A 16,763-nucleotide genomic window follows, 5' to 3' on the forward strand; every position below is an offset into this window, starting at 1 on the left:
TTGTGCATACAATGCCGCGAAACAAAAACCGTCGGCAGTATCGTGTTTCCAAGTTGGACAATGACAAGCACACGAAAATTTTATATACGATTCTTTTTCCATGTATTTTTATTTTTTAGTCTATATATTTATTACACACGAAGAGCTCGTTGCAACATTTGTTTCCAGTAAATTCAGCTATACGCATACGCGCAACAATTGATACGAATTAATTCTACCTTCTTAAGTAATTATTATATCTGCTTTACTTGCTAATGATTTAACGTCACTCTATTTCGCTCGTTGTATCGCGTTGCATGAGATTGAAAAGTATGGGTGAAAACTTAACCCATGCAACAGTGAACGCGATTTCACGACGTGGGTATAATTGCCGAGAATAGATTTAGATTACGAATCAGGAGTGATCGAAATAAATAATCATACGTAAGTAACGATATTAAAAATAATAAAAATTTCATCAATATACCCCGGTGACATTTTTCTTCTTATGCGGACACCTATCGGTGTTTCGAAAGAACTGTGAGAACAGAATTTCCTAACTTGCCAGATAAAATTCAAGCCAGTCGAGATAACTTGAGTGAAATTTCACTAGGGTATAAGTAACATTATTCTCATATCATTGATATCCTGGCCAATATGCACGGGTATAAAAATTTACCAACATTGAATATCACATTTCGTAACAATTGACCATTAGGCGTATCTAATTATTCGATACTCATGATATGTACTACGTTAAACTGTCGTATAATATTAGGCTCGACGTGTAATGTGCTCTTTCCAAATCATTCTTCCAGCTTCTTGCGCGTTACTTTTCCGTTATCATTTACCATGGTCTCCGTTGATTTGTGACTGTAGCTCTTACCATCAGGACCGACTCCCGAGGATGACGACGAGCTTGAGGAGGTTGAACGGTAGTTACCTCCCGATGTAGCAGGTGCCGTTTCATAGTAGGTCGTTTCACCGGAGTCCTGTTAAGCAGTTGAAAATTTCGTGCTTCAACTTCACTCGACACAGAAAGTTGATCGCCCACTTTTCTCTTACAGAAAAGTAAGGAATGGGACGTATTGATTCGCGGAAATGTCTAAGCACGACTGTCCGATTGCACCTTTGTAAGAATATAATATGCCATGATTAAAATCTCACCGAGCCTATCACACCATATTGTGAGGATCCATCTGAGCCGACACTGGCCGAGGAAGCGGCATAATCACTGTTGGCATTGGGACCGTGGCTCATGCCATTGCGGACGACATCATTATTAGCGAAGGGAAAATTGTTCGAGAAGAAATTTGGTACTCCTCCATATCCCCCGAAATTATTCATACCGTAGAACCTGTTAATAGTGTAACAGAAAAAACGCTTTGTTGAAAATAAGGGGAGTACTTTCGTCAATGTGTATTCGGGGTTAATTTCACTTTATTATGCTAGTCCATTGACCCTGTCACAAGGACACCGTAACCTCTGATTATTCTGAACCCGTTGATAATTGGGCGCATCGTGCTGCCGCCTTGTATGACCTGCACCTCCTCTAGATTCTTCCATAGTCAACTTGGGCCTGGATACTCTAGCGTACAGGTAGACCCTTGGCCAGGGCTGGACCCGCTCGGAAAGGGCCGTCATGAATGCCTGTTCGCGGATCCAAGAGTATCCGTTACGCTTATCCCGGCTTCGAACGGGAGCGTAATAGAGAAAAAAAAGTACCGAAGAACCACCACCGAGAGAAGTTTTTACAGGAAAGTGAAAAGCTCCTCGATAAAATGGCGGGATGAAAGGTTGCCCCAAATGGGTTTAGCCTCTTTTTTACTTATTTCATTCGATATTTATTTGTTTCAACAACGAAAAATTCTTCCTGATATTTTATCAATCTTACGAAGCCTCGCTGCGATTAGGTCAAGTGATATTTAGAGGGGCTGAACCTCGTCGAAAGCGTATTGGTCATACAGTCACGTCTGTAATGCGTCGATGAAAAATAAACACATAACGAAAACTTCCAAAGCATGTCGTTCACGTCGTATCTGCTTCAAAGCGTGCGATGAAACAGGGTCTGCTTTCGCCCTACCGACGTATGATTAATCAGGAAATATCTTATAACCGTTTTAACCAAACTCCTCGTAAAGCTGATATCTACTCGCATGCACAAAGCGAAGGTAACAGTCACGATGCTCATTAGTTGAGAAGCAAATGACTGTATCTTATGTGTAAAATAAATAAACAATGGTCGAGTCGCCCAGTCTGTGGAGTAGATAGAAACACCAATAAACCACATATAGTTGTCAAAATGTAAGAATATAAGCCGTTGTGTAGTTACAATAATGTATAGCTGGTTTCATGCAAGCTAGAAATGCGTGTGGTGTCTGTAAATGTATAAACAAGTCGTTCAAAAAATGTATACTTGTTCACGGGACAACGGCCGTCTAATTACAGAGGCCACCGTCACCGTAGTATTCACGAAACGATAATGGAGGAACATAAAGTAAAATTCTTAAGCATAATTGAAGGGAACGTTTATTTGAGTGCAGCGTACATTTATCATTAGCAACATGCAAGCGTAATTCCTATAATACACATGCAATAAATTTGAGAGTAAAATTTGTTTCAACTTACGTCGGCAAGGAACTCTGGATCTGAGCTTGAATAGTCGCCTGTTGAGCTTGAATGCTTTTGATATAGTCCTGAACGAAAGCTTGCAAGTTAAAGCCGTACGCAAGATTAGAAAATAAAGACTGATAAAGTGGAAAAGCACCAACGTTGGTTTGAAAGTTTTCAGCTGGAGCGCGACCGGTAATTTTTTTCCCAGTCGAATCTGTGTACGTGTATATAACCTGTCCTGGATTATCGGGATCAGATGTTGTCGAGTAAGCGAAGGATCCTCCTGAAGGGTTACCGGAAGTGCTGGTAGATACAACCGCTGCACCGTCTCCGCTGGTTACGGTTTGGGTTGTTCCCTGACCGGTTCCTGTAGAAATTACGGAAATTGAGCAGTGCTCATGAAGTTCGACAGCATCGTAGACGAAAAAATTCATTGATGGTACTGCAGGCGAGTGTAAAACTACATTTGAGCTGATCCATCAACTTTCGGCCGGCCCTAAGGGTCAAAATTTGGACTGGCAGCCATTTGGATATGTTAAAGTGTAAACTAAGATACGAGAATCATTCAATTTTTAGGCATTCAATTATTATCGTTTACGAGAAAAGCATTGATTAGTTATGTCGCGTCTTTGTCGTTAAACCTTGGTCATCGAATGTTCAGCACTTAGTGTCAAAGACAAAAAATATGACCTCGTGTTTTTTATGTAAAAAAAATCTGATCTCGTATTTTTTGGCAGTTCCTTAGGATTCATCTCGATTTTTTCACGTAAGGAACACCAAGAATTCTAAAATGTGATGAAATTGATCCATATGTTTTTCATAAAGGATACGGACTTGAAGAAACAAAAATTGAACAATTGTCATATCTCAGTGTTTGCAACATATCCAAATTGAAGTCAGTTTGATATTTTCACCGTAAAAGGCTGGTCGAAAGTTGATAGACCGGCTCATCCGTTACCCAGGGGAAAAGTGCTCGGTGTCACGATATATTGCAAAACATTTGCGTCGAAGCATAACGTACTAAAAAATCGAAACGACTATGAATAAAAGCACATGCGTAAAAGCGTTAAAATAAAAATGACGGATTAAAACTTTATCAGCAACTCTTTGAATAATTTCCCGTAAATAGCGAGAATGAATTGAAAAACAGACCAACTCAACTTATTGTTAGTCAACGTGTCGATCTTCTATCTTGCCATTGTTCAATATTCAATTGATCCAAAAAATGGGAAAAGCTTCCCAGAAATTTATCTCCGTAATCTCAAATCGGAGATATTATTTCGCCGACCATCAATCTATGCGAAACTGCAATCTATCAACTTCGTATGACTTTGATTACCTGAATTGCTTGTAGAACTACTGCTGTAAGCGAATGCCCGTTTTTTCCTGACTATGGAAGCGGCTCCCGAGTCGAACTCGTTGAGGCTTCGCCGTTCTCTAACTGGCAAGAGAAAAAATTTACAACATAATGAAAATTTCACTCGATCACAAAGATACGCATTTACTCAACTGAATTTTGTTTACACGCAAGACAGTCTCTTATGGTAACCTGTATCAAGGTTATACCGCACGTCTCGCGTGAACGTCATATAACTTATGGATACAGATATGTGTGTCAATAACGGTTTTCCACAATATAACGCAGCTGAATAAACCATTCGCGAAATGGCACAATGTTGATATTTTTAAATTTATCATGTGACAGTAAACATGTTTATGTACGTGTTTTGCTTTTCCTTATTCACCGACAGCGGAGAAAGAGGCTTTAGAAAATTTTTGTTCGTGCCATGTTACAAGTAGATGAAAAATTATACAGCAAAACGGTGATTAGATCATAGATCTCACGTGTAACGAGCCCTTTTTTCGAGATCTTTGCTGTTTCAGGGTCTACACATCACTCTGGCTAAGCTGGAGAGTTTATAATATGAACTCAATATATGTCGCAACTTTTTTTTACAATTAATTTAATATCTATGTATACTAATTGTGGGCACTTCACGAACTCTTAGCTCTCATCGTCACTGCAACAACATGATACCTACAGCGCGTGTCTAATGGCATAAGGTCGTAGTGACCAAAAATACAATTTGGTAGCAAGAGGGGGTGGAGTTTTATTTTTTTTTCTCTAATATTTGCTCTGAACATGATCGAAACGGATAATTCTATTGAAATCAAGATTTTGAAAATATAAAGGCAAACGGTCGTATGTTAGGCAGATGCAACCTTTTTCCATTAATAAGTATACATGAAAACAAAGGTAACCGCCATTTTATTTTTTTTCGACTGCTCTGAAAGCAATTGGAACGCATAGATTAATCGAAATCTGCGATAATTCAAAAATCTTAGAAAAAAATTATCGACGATAAACCTAAATGATCGTAACCGCAAATTTTTTCTTTCCCCAATCAAAAGGCGTTGGTGGCAAACGCCTTAAAGACTACTGCAATACATAAAAAATTGAAGCTAACAAAGTTTTTTATGGTGAGGATGTCGATCTTATAAACGAAAATTATTCAAATCGTTAATTATCGAAATTATAAGGATAACAATAATAACTTTGGGTGGTTATGCCCTTATACAATTAGTGTAGTAGATAATTTTTTCATTTCTAATCAGGAGCAAAGAGTCGCATTCACTAGCATATACGACCTTTTGCTTTTAGTTGATAAATTTATACTTGAGGTCAACAAAAGTGGAAACAATTATTCTCGGTAGATGCGATCTTATGGATATAGTTGATAAAGGTTTTTACAGCTGAGTCAGTAGTAAAAGGTTGTATCAACAAGTACGTACGACCTTTTTCTCTTAGGTTTACTGGTATTAAACTTCAACGTTTCTCACCATATTTTCATGTTTTAAGCGTAGATACTTTCAAGAAAAAAATACACGCGCTTGTGTATTTTTCAACAGCAAAACGTCGTAAGATGGCGCTTACAACCTCACACCATTAGACAGGCGATATATTGTTTTCGAATTTATTCATATGCGTGACACTTTCACGAACACTAACTAATAGTTTTCCACGAATTCAGGTTAATTTCGATAAAACTGCGATTTCATGTTTCCTACGAGTACGAATGTGTGTCACTGTAAGCAATTAGCGGTATTATGACTTTCCATCGACTCAAGAACGATTAGATTAGAATTGAGAAGATCGTGACGACCCATGCATGCTGGCGCAGTAAACCTGCTGCACTATCAAACCGTAAAAGCGATACGTGGCATCAAAGAAAAACTAGTAAGTATATGTAAAATATGAAACCAATATATGTTTCACGGATAATCGTAATGTATTTATTAATATATATATATCTTCATTGCCATATATCACCCATTCAATGCAAACACTAACTGGTCAATAAACGAACCACGTATTTCGCAAGTTTATTCGATATATCTACGCACAGCGATTTGTTGGTCAATACATGCCCATTACTTAGGTTTACTCTGTGGGAAATAAATAGGTACATACATTGACAATATATTGGGTGTTTGTGGTGGAATTGCATGGTGATCTCATAGCGTCTTGTTATGTGTAAAATGTTCAATCTAACAATGACAACTGAGTATTAAATTTCTTGCGAAAATGAAAGGAATAAAATCAAATTCACGAATTGAAAGATAAAGCGTGCGTGGGTTAAGGTGCATCGCAAACTTGTTCTAAAAATATCTGTATCGCGCATCGATGGGTTAACGCGATGTTATCGGGTTCAAGGTAGCGTATCCATGTTGGTAAAACACGACATTGCACAACGAGACGCATCGTGCATTTTTACGTCGAAAAAGTGGCATCTAAATGTGTGGGAATTCTTCGTCGCCGGCTCGACTCACTTCCGTTACATGTTTATGTTCGACCTGACGACCGACTGATTGGATCAGCGATTCCGCAAAAACTATCGCAACAAGACTCGGGAGAAAAATTCTCCAATCAGTGTAGTACCCAAAAGCATAGATGAAAACGGAAGCCGACGTTATCGGAAAACCATAATTATCGGTGGTTCCGGGTTTTACTGACGTGTTGTCTCTTTTATACTCGTTAAAGTATGAGATAAGTGAATTCCTCGGTTGGACAGCCGACGCCGGGTCGTTACCTCAGCGTCTACACGATTGCGAGTGAAAAACAAATTTGGTATCACCGAATTCCGACGGAGCAAATTAAGAAGACTTTGAAAAGAACTAGGTAAGGTATCGAAAGACATCGACTCACTTATTGTTTCGGGTTTCGAAGGGGTCGCCTCGATGGCAATATTTGCTATCGCCAGGAGGAGAAAAAGGGCGCAAATCCACTTGACACCCATTTCTTTAATGAAAACTCGTCGAGCTGAGAAAAGAGTGAAACTTTGCCGGGTTCCTTATCCAACTTTTACGATATTATGCTACTTTAATACGAATGTTAACCGGTCTGGTCTTGTTACACTCTGGACGCTAATGCGAATGACTGCGGGGACTGGCCGCCCATCAACTTATATAGCACCGGTAACCTCTGTCTGCGCTTCAGTTCTGCAGACGTTCGTTCGACGTAACAAGCAACAACACTTTGCCGGAGCTCTCAATTGCACGATTCAAAGAGTCCAGGTGAAGCACACTGCCCGAGATTGCCGCACTGATATGGTTTCTGCAGCAGCATCATCTCGTATTTCAGAATTTTCAAACTAGTTAACACGGAAATATTGCATCGAGATTATGCTGATTTCCTCCCACATGTTATCGCAGAACAATTTTTCATATATTGATCTTTGCTGTGAAAATCCTTATCAGATAATTCACTTAATCTAACGTGAAGGGCTATTATAGTTCCGAGCATTGTGCTGTCAGCTTTTGTCAAGCTCAAAATATTGTGAACGAATATTTTGTATGAATAATATGTACCTAAATCAGAGGGTTGAAATACATGGTTAAAAGTTGTCCGAAACTTATATCTATTACATAATGTATTCCGTTTCAATGAAACTCCTGAAATTCGTTCAAATCCCGAATTAGTACGAAACTTTTTATCCGAGCATCGAATTTCCATGTCGAGTTCCTGTGTTGAGAGAAACAGTATTAATCTTTCGGCTGTATAATTCGACAGAATGATGTAACAATTTTTGTTTCTCAGTTTTCTCATTAATCAGTAATCTCGATAGAACGTCTGTAGTCGCCTCGTTCATGATTCTTCGTATTCGAAAAATCCGAAGCGTTGCAATTAAAATGCGATCAAGTTAACTTCCAAAGATCAATGCGCCTTAATTAATGTAAAGAATAATTACTTTTGCGACTATATTTTTTCAAATACATTCGCGAGTGAGCGGAATTGATCAAATTCTAATGTTGTTTGCTAGAAAAAGAAGCTCTTCTAGCTCTTCTCGAAGAGCAACTGTACATGCAACTTGTAAACTATGTCCTTAGCTTGCATGGAAAATCATGAAAGTAAGAAACGGATTCAAAACCGGCTTTCATATACCGATTTGCAAAAATTATTTCGCGGACTGGCTCAATTTCACCTCGACTCCGATTATTTACGTTTAAGGATATGTATATACGTATGGGATGTACAGTCAGTTTGAAAAATGTATTGGAAGAAAAACATTATGGAACGAGGGTGTAGACAGTGCCACTTGAGTCAATCTAGTTACAGCCAACTAAAGAAATTCATTGGATAGAATTAAAGGTTTTCAATCACTAAATTTTGAAGTGTAACCACCTCATTGTTTCAACTATATCATAGAAATTACGTTACTCTACTATTTTTCTTTTATTATATTTTAGTTCATTTTATTCGTAATTAAATTTACCGACGTTAATTTTTCCGAACGTTGATAACAAGCTGTTTACATCTTGGAAATTCAATGGTTAAAAAATAATGACCCGAATAACAGATACTTTGTTAATCACATTTACTTTAATTTCTTTCAGGCGCATCTTATCAAACTTTGTTATGTTTCTTTTTCGACATATTGGTGACCAGAGTGTACTCCCCGTACATCCTTAAATTAATCGTTATACCCATCGTTTATTTTCATCCCGACCCCTGCGTCACAAGTATTGCGACTCGAGACTGCAGCTGCGGCGTAAATCCGACAATTAGACACAAATACTTTTGTTAATTTTCCACATCGCAATAAGTCTATACAAAACAGGCTGGAATAATCGTGAGCATATCGCAGTTTCAGGGGTCAGTTCTTGGCCTCGCGGGGCATGATTCTCTTTGCATTGACCGTGATCTGTGAATTTATGGATCTGGTACATGCTAACTTGCGATCCTATATTGTGCTACGGTATACGTAAAATAATAATAATTTCTTGCTCGCCGATCAAACGTGTAACAAATTGAATCCGACGTTCACAATCGCTGTCTGAATCATCCGTAAAATTATTAATGCGAAGAAAAAAAAATACGAAGCGGAACATCGTGGTTCCCATTTTTCAATTTCTCCTCCCGAAGGGCAAGTCTACGTGTCAGGGTCATCGTGAACAGAGACCGATGATCATAGTCGACGACCCGCAGAGATAGAAACTATTTAAAGCCGGCAATAGTTGGTGTCAACAACGACGCATGGCTGTCACGTGCCGTGGCAATCGATCCAAGATCATGGCCAAGGCCGTTTTCTGTGAACTGCTAGATCTCGGTTTGTGAAAGATTTGCACAATTTCGTGGAAACCGATGAACATGATTAAAACGTCGATCCCTCTCGATGGAAGAAGTCCCAGAGTATGCGGTATGCGAACTTTGTATTATCATACATCCACATGCTCATGTGTAATGTCAGCCTTAACGGCGCCGGATAATTAAGTTCTACAGTGACTCGTAAAACGAGTATTTAACTCTTCGAAATCGTGATCGCGTTGTGATACGCATAGATATCCGGCGTTTCTTTGGCGTTGTGTAAAACGAAAATTTGAATGGTACACGGCTTACTTCATCTGGATGGATACTGGCCTTGGCCTTTTTTATTGTAAGCAGCATCCTTGCGCATCGGGTTCAACCAACATCCTGGTTGATTGGTGGGAAATTAGCTGCGCATGCTTCTCACTGACAGACCGAGATTTAATAAGATGTAATTCCCGATTCACTGTTAAATAGCTGGAGGCAAAGAAACAACAACAATCCTCGCAAATTATTGTTTGATTTTATAATTTGCAGCTACACTGAAATACTTGCAATGCCCGATCAATTCACGGTACAGGTAATCGATTCGTATACCATGATCTAGCAGCAAACGTGATAATTGGATGCAATAAAGAAGGAGATTGCCGTTTTTTTCCTCGCCTGTGGGTTGAACTTTGACTTGCTTATTTTTCCATCCTTATAACTTTGTTGGAAAAAACAAGTGAGTTCCAACCATGTTTTTACGCCCCAAAATATTTTTACAAATATCTACTCTAATCTAATATACATAAGCATGCAATAGTTGAGTAGTGATGATGCTGTGATTTGAAATTTCCATAGCGTCATTTAGATTCTTGAAATTATCGAATCACGGATGATAAAATTAAATAAGAATTTAAATGCTTTTATGCGAACGTGAATAATATCGTACACATAATGTTTTGATCTACGCATAAAGATTCAGATATAATTCCAACTGAACACAACATCAATGGTATAATGTTTAAAATTGGACATTATACATCCGCGCTGAAAATGCATGAAAAATATGAAATACCAAACAAGTGCTGAATGACATCAGAAGTTGTGCCAGAGACCCAAAACGGCAGCAGTTATCGGTAATCTCGATAAAAAAAAACCTGCTATCTCTACGCCTTTCAAATCACGATAATTAGTAGTTAGACTAGTTATTAATATGTTGTGTCGCATATAAGTGGAATGTAACTAACACTCGACATTACATGCCCCAATCCGTCAGTCTTTTGACAGTTTGATTGTGTTGAAATTTTGCGAATTACCGTTAAATTTACCGTTCATTATACGCATAATGCAAGATAATTGACACCAATGCGATGCGAAAAAACAAGTTCTAAAACACGTGATAATTCCACGAGAAAAACTTCGACATTCATACATATTACATCGTGAATAAGCCGATGCGGGTCACATTTCTAGGATTAAATGAGATTTGAGAGACGCATTACGTCGGGGCCTCTGGAATCCAAAACTTTCTAAAAGATGAATGATCCTCCATTGATGTTACAGCTTCCAGCAAATATTGGCGCAGGTCGTTAGCCCGAGTAATGAAAACGTCACAGACCCAACAATATTACGCCATAAGGAAAAACAATTTCAAGTTGCGGTTACTGTACAGTTTTTAATCGTTTTTATTTTTCACCATAGGCAAAAAATGTAGTCATGGATACGAAATAAAAATGAGCTTTGTGGCTCTAATTAAAAAATCTGGTACATACTACTATTCTTTTTGATCATGGTCACTCGTACTGTACTTATTTTCTTCTACAACCGTTATGCTAATTTGATTATCGTGCAACAATAAGTTAACTATCTGAAAAAATGTAACTAATCAAGCAGCCATATTTAATGCTTCAATAATTAAATATTGTAAGATTACCAACTGTAATTACCGTAAACAATTACTTGTGGCAAATTTTTGTCCACATATAACGGAGAGTCTCTGCCTGCGAAGTGGCGTATAATAAAAAAGGTAAAAACAAGCCACGTAAGCAGCTGCGAATGGCCGTAATACGATATTATCGGATGGATTGTATTGTCTTCAACTGATCATCCGCGTGACGCAAGCTCGGAAATTCCCGAGGAGAATGTCAGACAAAACTCGCTTACCTTCCGACCGAAGATTATACTTCATGTTTAATTCTCGAGAACCTCACCGCCGACGGTCTTAAATCCTTCTCACCTACAACTTTTCTTCTACGGGGTCAGCCAGTCCAGCTGTAACAAATCACGCCTCGTTAAATCCCGTCACGATAATCTGCAATGGGCTATTTGCACATGAATTTTAAACACTACCGAAACCCCTGACTTTTGGAATTACATCGACAATTTCTTTCAGGCCATCCAGTGGTTCCGAGTTCCAGTTTCCAGCAGTGTGATGGTCGAACCATTCCCCCGATTGTCCAAAACATGTTCCATCAGTACTCAAGGGTGAAGTTTAGCGGTAGACGCCAAGTCTTTGTAAAATAATTTCAATTTCAATTTCAATTTTTGTTCAATTTGAGGCAATAAATTTCCAATACAAATCCTCCCGGCATATAGGATCGTCAGTTCAAGTTAAATAGGTATCTCACAGCACGTGCCTTTTCCCATTCAAATAACGTATAGAACAATATGCTTAGTCCAGTTTCTTGACGAGATTTTTGCAAGATAATCGTGAATAGGATTAGTATGGATATAATAGTGTAAATAATTGAATCAATTTCGAATATCATGCAAGCTTGGGTTACGTAAGAACAACCAGAAAATAAGTATTATATTAGATAAATCAAGTCTTTTTGGAACTCTTGTTCAAAGTGGTGGACTAAATCCGGCCTTCCAAGGTCCACGAAAACAAAAACCTCGTTATTTATATTAAAATGAATACAGTCCATATGTCAGATAGGACTACAGGATTATTGTTAAGAATTCCGCGGAAATTCTGGAATGAATATGTTATTCCACGTGCTATTTGAATGGGAAAAAGTTACATGTTTTTAGTTGGGCAAAAACTAACTTTTAAGCCAAGATTCGTCAAAATCAAGAGAAAAAATTGCCTCCAATCTAAAACAGTTTGATAACGATTGGCCGTAACTCTGTTATGAAATTATTGATATATTTCAATAAACCAACGACAAAAGGTCTCTCTCTCCATTACACATGAAAAAAAAAGGAAACGTTTACTCAAGAGATGACAGACGACTTGAACATTCTCGAAGATTTGAGGGTTCGACAGTTTATGCATGAAAGAAGATAATATTATTATAGGATCGGATGGATGTTACATGTCGGAGGGTCACCAACCCCGACGATTTACCAGCTAAGGAATCCAGATATTCTATTATGAGCTTGGATTCGGGTCTAGCCTGTTATTTATCTTCTTTTTATCCTGAGGTAGGGCTGGCTTCTGGACGCAAGGAGACCTCTCAGGGCTGCTAACAAAAATATAGGCAACGCCTAACGGCAGTAGACTTAATCTCGTAGAGATAGTTTGAGATAGACCCTCGCTATCTTAATGGTCAACTTAAATACCTGTGGGACTCGAAAGGTATATAAACCGGATCCTTAAACGACGGTCCCTTAGTGTGGTTTGGTCAGTCGAAAAAAATCAGGTGCTCCTGAGTGTAAAATGAATTTTAAAATCATTCTCTTTCTCGCGGCAATCGTCGTCGTCAGTTACGCTGAGGTTGAAGGTATAAATTTCACACCTTGTCTAAGATTTTTTTTTCGACATAGTTATTCTGCGCGTATTTAGTTTCTCACGCTTCGTCGGATTGTCAAGTACATAATTTTACCGAAAAAACCATTTCATTACAATTATATAATGATAATTACCGAAAAACCGTTATTGTAACAAGATAAAGCTGTTGGAGAAAAAAAAATTACAAGAAACTGCTCAGTTATATGGATCAAGTCTGTATTCACTGCAGCTGTAGTCATTGCTATTAGATTCCTATTCAAGTTATATACTTTTTTAGATAAAGTACGTTCGCAATTTCCGAGGGAAATTCTCGAGGATATCATTGCCTGAAACCATTTTATTCAGACAGTCGACAACAACAATTTTACAAATGATTTTTTTATTGCGAACATAAGCTTCATCAATTGAATATTTTTTACTTATTGCAACTCAGTTATTGATCTTGAAAAAATTCTGACAATATCGAACTAAAATATAAATATTCAGTGAACAGAATCATTCGTCGACTGGAAAATCGTGAATTCAAGTCCAGGATAATCACATAACACGAATGACAGTGATATTTGTCAGGTAGTATGGCGTGTAACTGATAAATTTGAATTATCTGAATAAACTTTCATTATTGGTATACAAAGAGACATCAGCTAGGGAAAAACGGTAAGTCGAGGACGGGCGTGTTGTTACAAATGAGAATGTATGAATGTCAATCGTGACGTGACAGATTATTAAGTTGGGCAACAACGGCATAAGAATAATGTTTACAAAGTGAGTAAAATATAGATTATGTTTTCAATGACTCATTTCTCTCGCATTTCCATCGCACGGAAATTACGACTCAGGTTATACGGTGTATTGTTCGTGTTCTGAGAAAATGATTGGTTTGAATGTATGTTTTATATTATCTCCTTATATGTCATCATGTACGAAAAATGTATTTCAAGTGAAAAAATAACAGCTATACGATCAAATGTTACAAGTCTTGCAACAAAATCGAATAAAGATAAGCCATCTGAATCGAGAATCTCTATCATTGATGGTATCCCGAAATATTGTCTTATTTATGGTGGAAAAAATTTGAATTGGTAAATTATTGATTGATTTGACAGTAAAATAAATTATGTCTCCAAATCTTGTTAAATATGACGATGGAAGATTTCTTTTTCACTACACTCAACTCAAACAGGGTCATCAGTGAATCTGTAAATAAACAGTTTTTCATTCTCCACGATCCGTTCCATCGAAACTTCTAGGCAGTCTTTAGTCATGAATAAAGTCTGCGAAAAATGAAATAAAACATGTAAATTTCTCGGGCCTGTAACTTATCAGTCGCAGTCAATCATCCGAGAAGAAATTTACCTAGCACAAATACAAAGAAGGCGTATACTATTAATATGCAATGAAGCGTCCATCTTTTCGAATCTTCATGGTTATTTCCCCGAGACCTGGCTGTCCAGCTTGAACAGGTGTAGTTTGATTGACCTCCGGTGTTAACGGAGTCTGGCAGTCCGCGAATATGCATAAATTCTAAATGTGTGGTATGCACGTTTTAAAAACGGCAAACCCTTTTCACGATTCTGAAATGTGAAAATATTTTTGCATTTGACAACGTGTAGCATGTTTATAAGAATGTCTGCTAGTATAATACAATGATAACGATTGCAGTACGTCGGTTATTTCAAAAGGTGTAAAAATAGTCGGCAGTTCCATTCGTTGAAATAAGTGTGTATATGTATAATCACAGAAGCCAGAGAAAGCAGAGACGTACAAACAGAGAAGCTAGATTACATCGCAAGTCCCGATGCTGCACTTTATAGAAAACTATCCGGCTTTCCCATGAGGAGAAAAAGGTACTGGTTTCCCTCCGTGTACGATGAAGAAGAAGTCGCGAAGCCTTCGGATACCGATAAGAAGCTCGAGGCCATCATAAAATCGCTAGAGGAACTCATCAAGCAGTTGCAAGTGAAAAATTCTGGTGAGACGCTAAGCGACCAAATTCCTTGTGACAGCCAGGAAAATTAACTAACCGTCATCGCGCGCGTAGCAAATCATTATCGGCTTCCGAGGGCATTAACCAAAGTGAAACTAACAGAGCATCCGTCAAACTAATCACTCTGGGATCGGACGACGTTGGAAAATTTTACAGCTCGTCTGATTCCATCACAGTAACTCTCGCTCTCTCTCCCTCCCTTACTATTATAGAAAATCGCGATCAAGTTGCTTATACACTTTTTGCCCAGTACTGTGACTAACCATATTTCATTCATTCGTCCATTCATTCAAGCTCTCTCTCTCTTTCCCTCCCTCTCTCTGTCTCGCTTTAACAATTTCCACATTTCTGAATAATATGGCTTCCACTTTAAGGTGGTATATCGTACAAGTAGGTGACTAGTAAGGTGAATGAATTTTCGTAAATTATACTCCGACAACCAATTATAAAGTTCAACTGGGATTTGCTTTATTCAAAAGTACGTAGATCGAGCTTCATTAACGTGCTTTTTCATCAGAATCAATTATCACTAGGCACTGCTGTCCGGTAACATTCCAACTGATATACGAATATTGTGAATCTCGCAGCTCCTCAAAATGCTCAGCCTTACGTCTATTACCCAGTTCCTACGCGTCCAGGAACCGGGCCTTCTTCAGGACCAACTGCTCATTCTGCTCCAGTGACTCCTGCGCCTTCGAGGGCGTTCACACCTCCCGAAGTCTCGTCAATTCCCGAGTCTACGGTTCACACCATCAAGGTGGAGGTCGTGCCGTGCGCGAAATGTTTTCCTCAAGAGGAGCCGAGCAAGAAGAACCCGGAGGCAGAGTCAGAAAAGCGCGTGACACCCGCCAAACCGTCAAAGTCGGACAGGGACGCCGAAACGCCTGTATTGAACGAAGAGAAACCGGCAAATTCAAAGGAAGGTTCGAAAGATGATAGAGACACTCCGAAAGAGCCGCAGCCAATGAAATTACCCGAGTTTCCTGACGAGAAGGACTCGAAAGATTCGGATGTCACCGCTGATACAAGCGTATGAATGCCCGGGGTCTAACTTCGGTCTAGTTTCACCTGATTTACAAAAGAGCAAAGCAGATCTAGGAATTAGTAAAATAAAATTCTATAAATACAATTGCTAGGCCAAACATCCGATTTTTTATCTTTGCGACTATAATTGATTTCGTTTCAACTCTTTATTTTTCTTCGAAATCTCGAAATCTCGATTTCCTGTTACCGAGGATTAATTACCTGTGTATTTATTCATAGAAATTTCATATTCTTCTGTAAGAAACCTCAATGCAATAATATATTAATATTTTATAACCGGTTAGGTTTATACAATGAGGGATCTTGTGACGTTTGATTTTGTGATTTTAAACAACGACAGATTTCATAAATTTATAAATTTATATAAAGAATGTTAGCAAAGCATTTGCCCTTGAACTTTTCTGGTGTGTGAAATAACTAATTATATTAACGTTGAGGAGAGGATAAACTATTTACTGAGACCATTTCTGACAAGATCATATAAAGTTATACGCATTATAAGACTGATTTAGTTTAGAACATACAATTAGACTAGAACAAAATAACAGATTGATTGTATCCCTATACTGTATTGATAAGGATAAAATAGTGATGAAAAAAATATATAATTATTAATCTTCGGAAACGACTTACCAAAATTGACAATGCGAATTTAAAAATATTTATTGTAGTTCGATATCCATCAGCTGTTCAAATTCGATAAATATTAGTGGAATGCAGTGTTGAGGTGATGAGATTTTAATTAAGAACAATTTCGCGTTAAGGTGACACGTCATTAAATCTGTGAATTTTTTCGAATGACTCTTTTAACGATTAATAAAGGTTCTTGTAACAAA

General features: G+C 38.0%; 2 protein-coding genes across 4 annotated transcripts; one reads left to right on the forward strand and one right to left on the reverse strand.

Annotated features, from left to right (window-relative positions):
- Positions 1–90: 90 nt before the first annotated feature.
- LOC124217599 (sericin-2-like) lies at positions 91–7,037 on the reverse strand. Of its 3 annotated transcripts, XM_046623448.2 has the most exons (6): positions 6,800–7,036; positions 3,932–4,033; positions 2,751–2,959; positions 2,608–2,675; positions 1,147–1,336; positions 91–971 (listed from the first exon to the last, which is right to left on the reverse strand). In XM_046623448.2, exons 1-6 carry the CDS (start codon positions 6,888–6,890, stop codon positions 786–788), a joined length of 846 nt encoding a protein of 281 aa, XP_046479404.1. In that variant the 5' UTR covers positions 6,891–7,036; the 3' UTR covers positions 91–785. The 3 variants fall into 3 exon arrangements, with proteins under 3 accessions (XP_046479404.1, XP_046479403.1, XP_046479405.1); XM_046623447.2 differs by having other exon boundaries at positions 2,608–2,959; XM_046623449.2 differs by lacking the exon at positions 3,932–4,033 and having other exon boundaries at positions 2,608–2,959; positions 6,800–7,037.
- A 5,764-nt stretch (positions 7,038–12,801) lies between these two features.
- LOC124217603 (neurofilament medium polypeptide-like) lies at positions 12,802–16,683 on the forward strand. The gene is made up of 3 exons (XM_046623456.2): positions 12,802–12,888; positions 14,638–14,868; positions 15,471–16,683. The coding sequence occupies exons 1-3, from the start codon at positions 12,825–12,827 to the stop codon at positions 15,917–15,919; spliced, it is 744 nt and encodes a 247-aa protein (XP_046479412.1). The 5' UTR covers positions 12,802–12,824; the 3' UTR covers positions 15,920–16,683.
- Positions 16,684–16,763: the final 80 nt, after the last annotated feature.

The sequence above is a fragment of the Neodiprion pinetum genome, chromosome 4 (assembly GCF_021155775.2).
Source record: "Neodiprion pinetum isolate iyNeoPine1 chromosome 4, iyNeoPine1.2, whole genome shotgun sequence".
Lineage (NCBI taxonomy): Eukaryota > Metazoa > Arthropoda > Insecta > Hymenoptera > Diprionidae > Neodiprion > Neodiprion pinetum.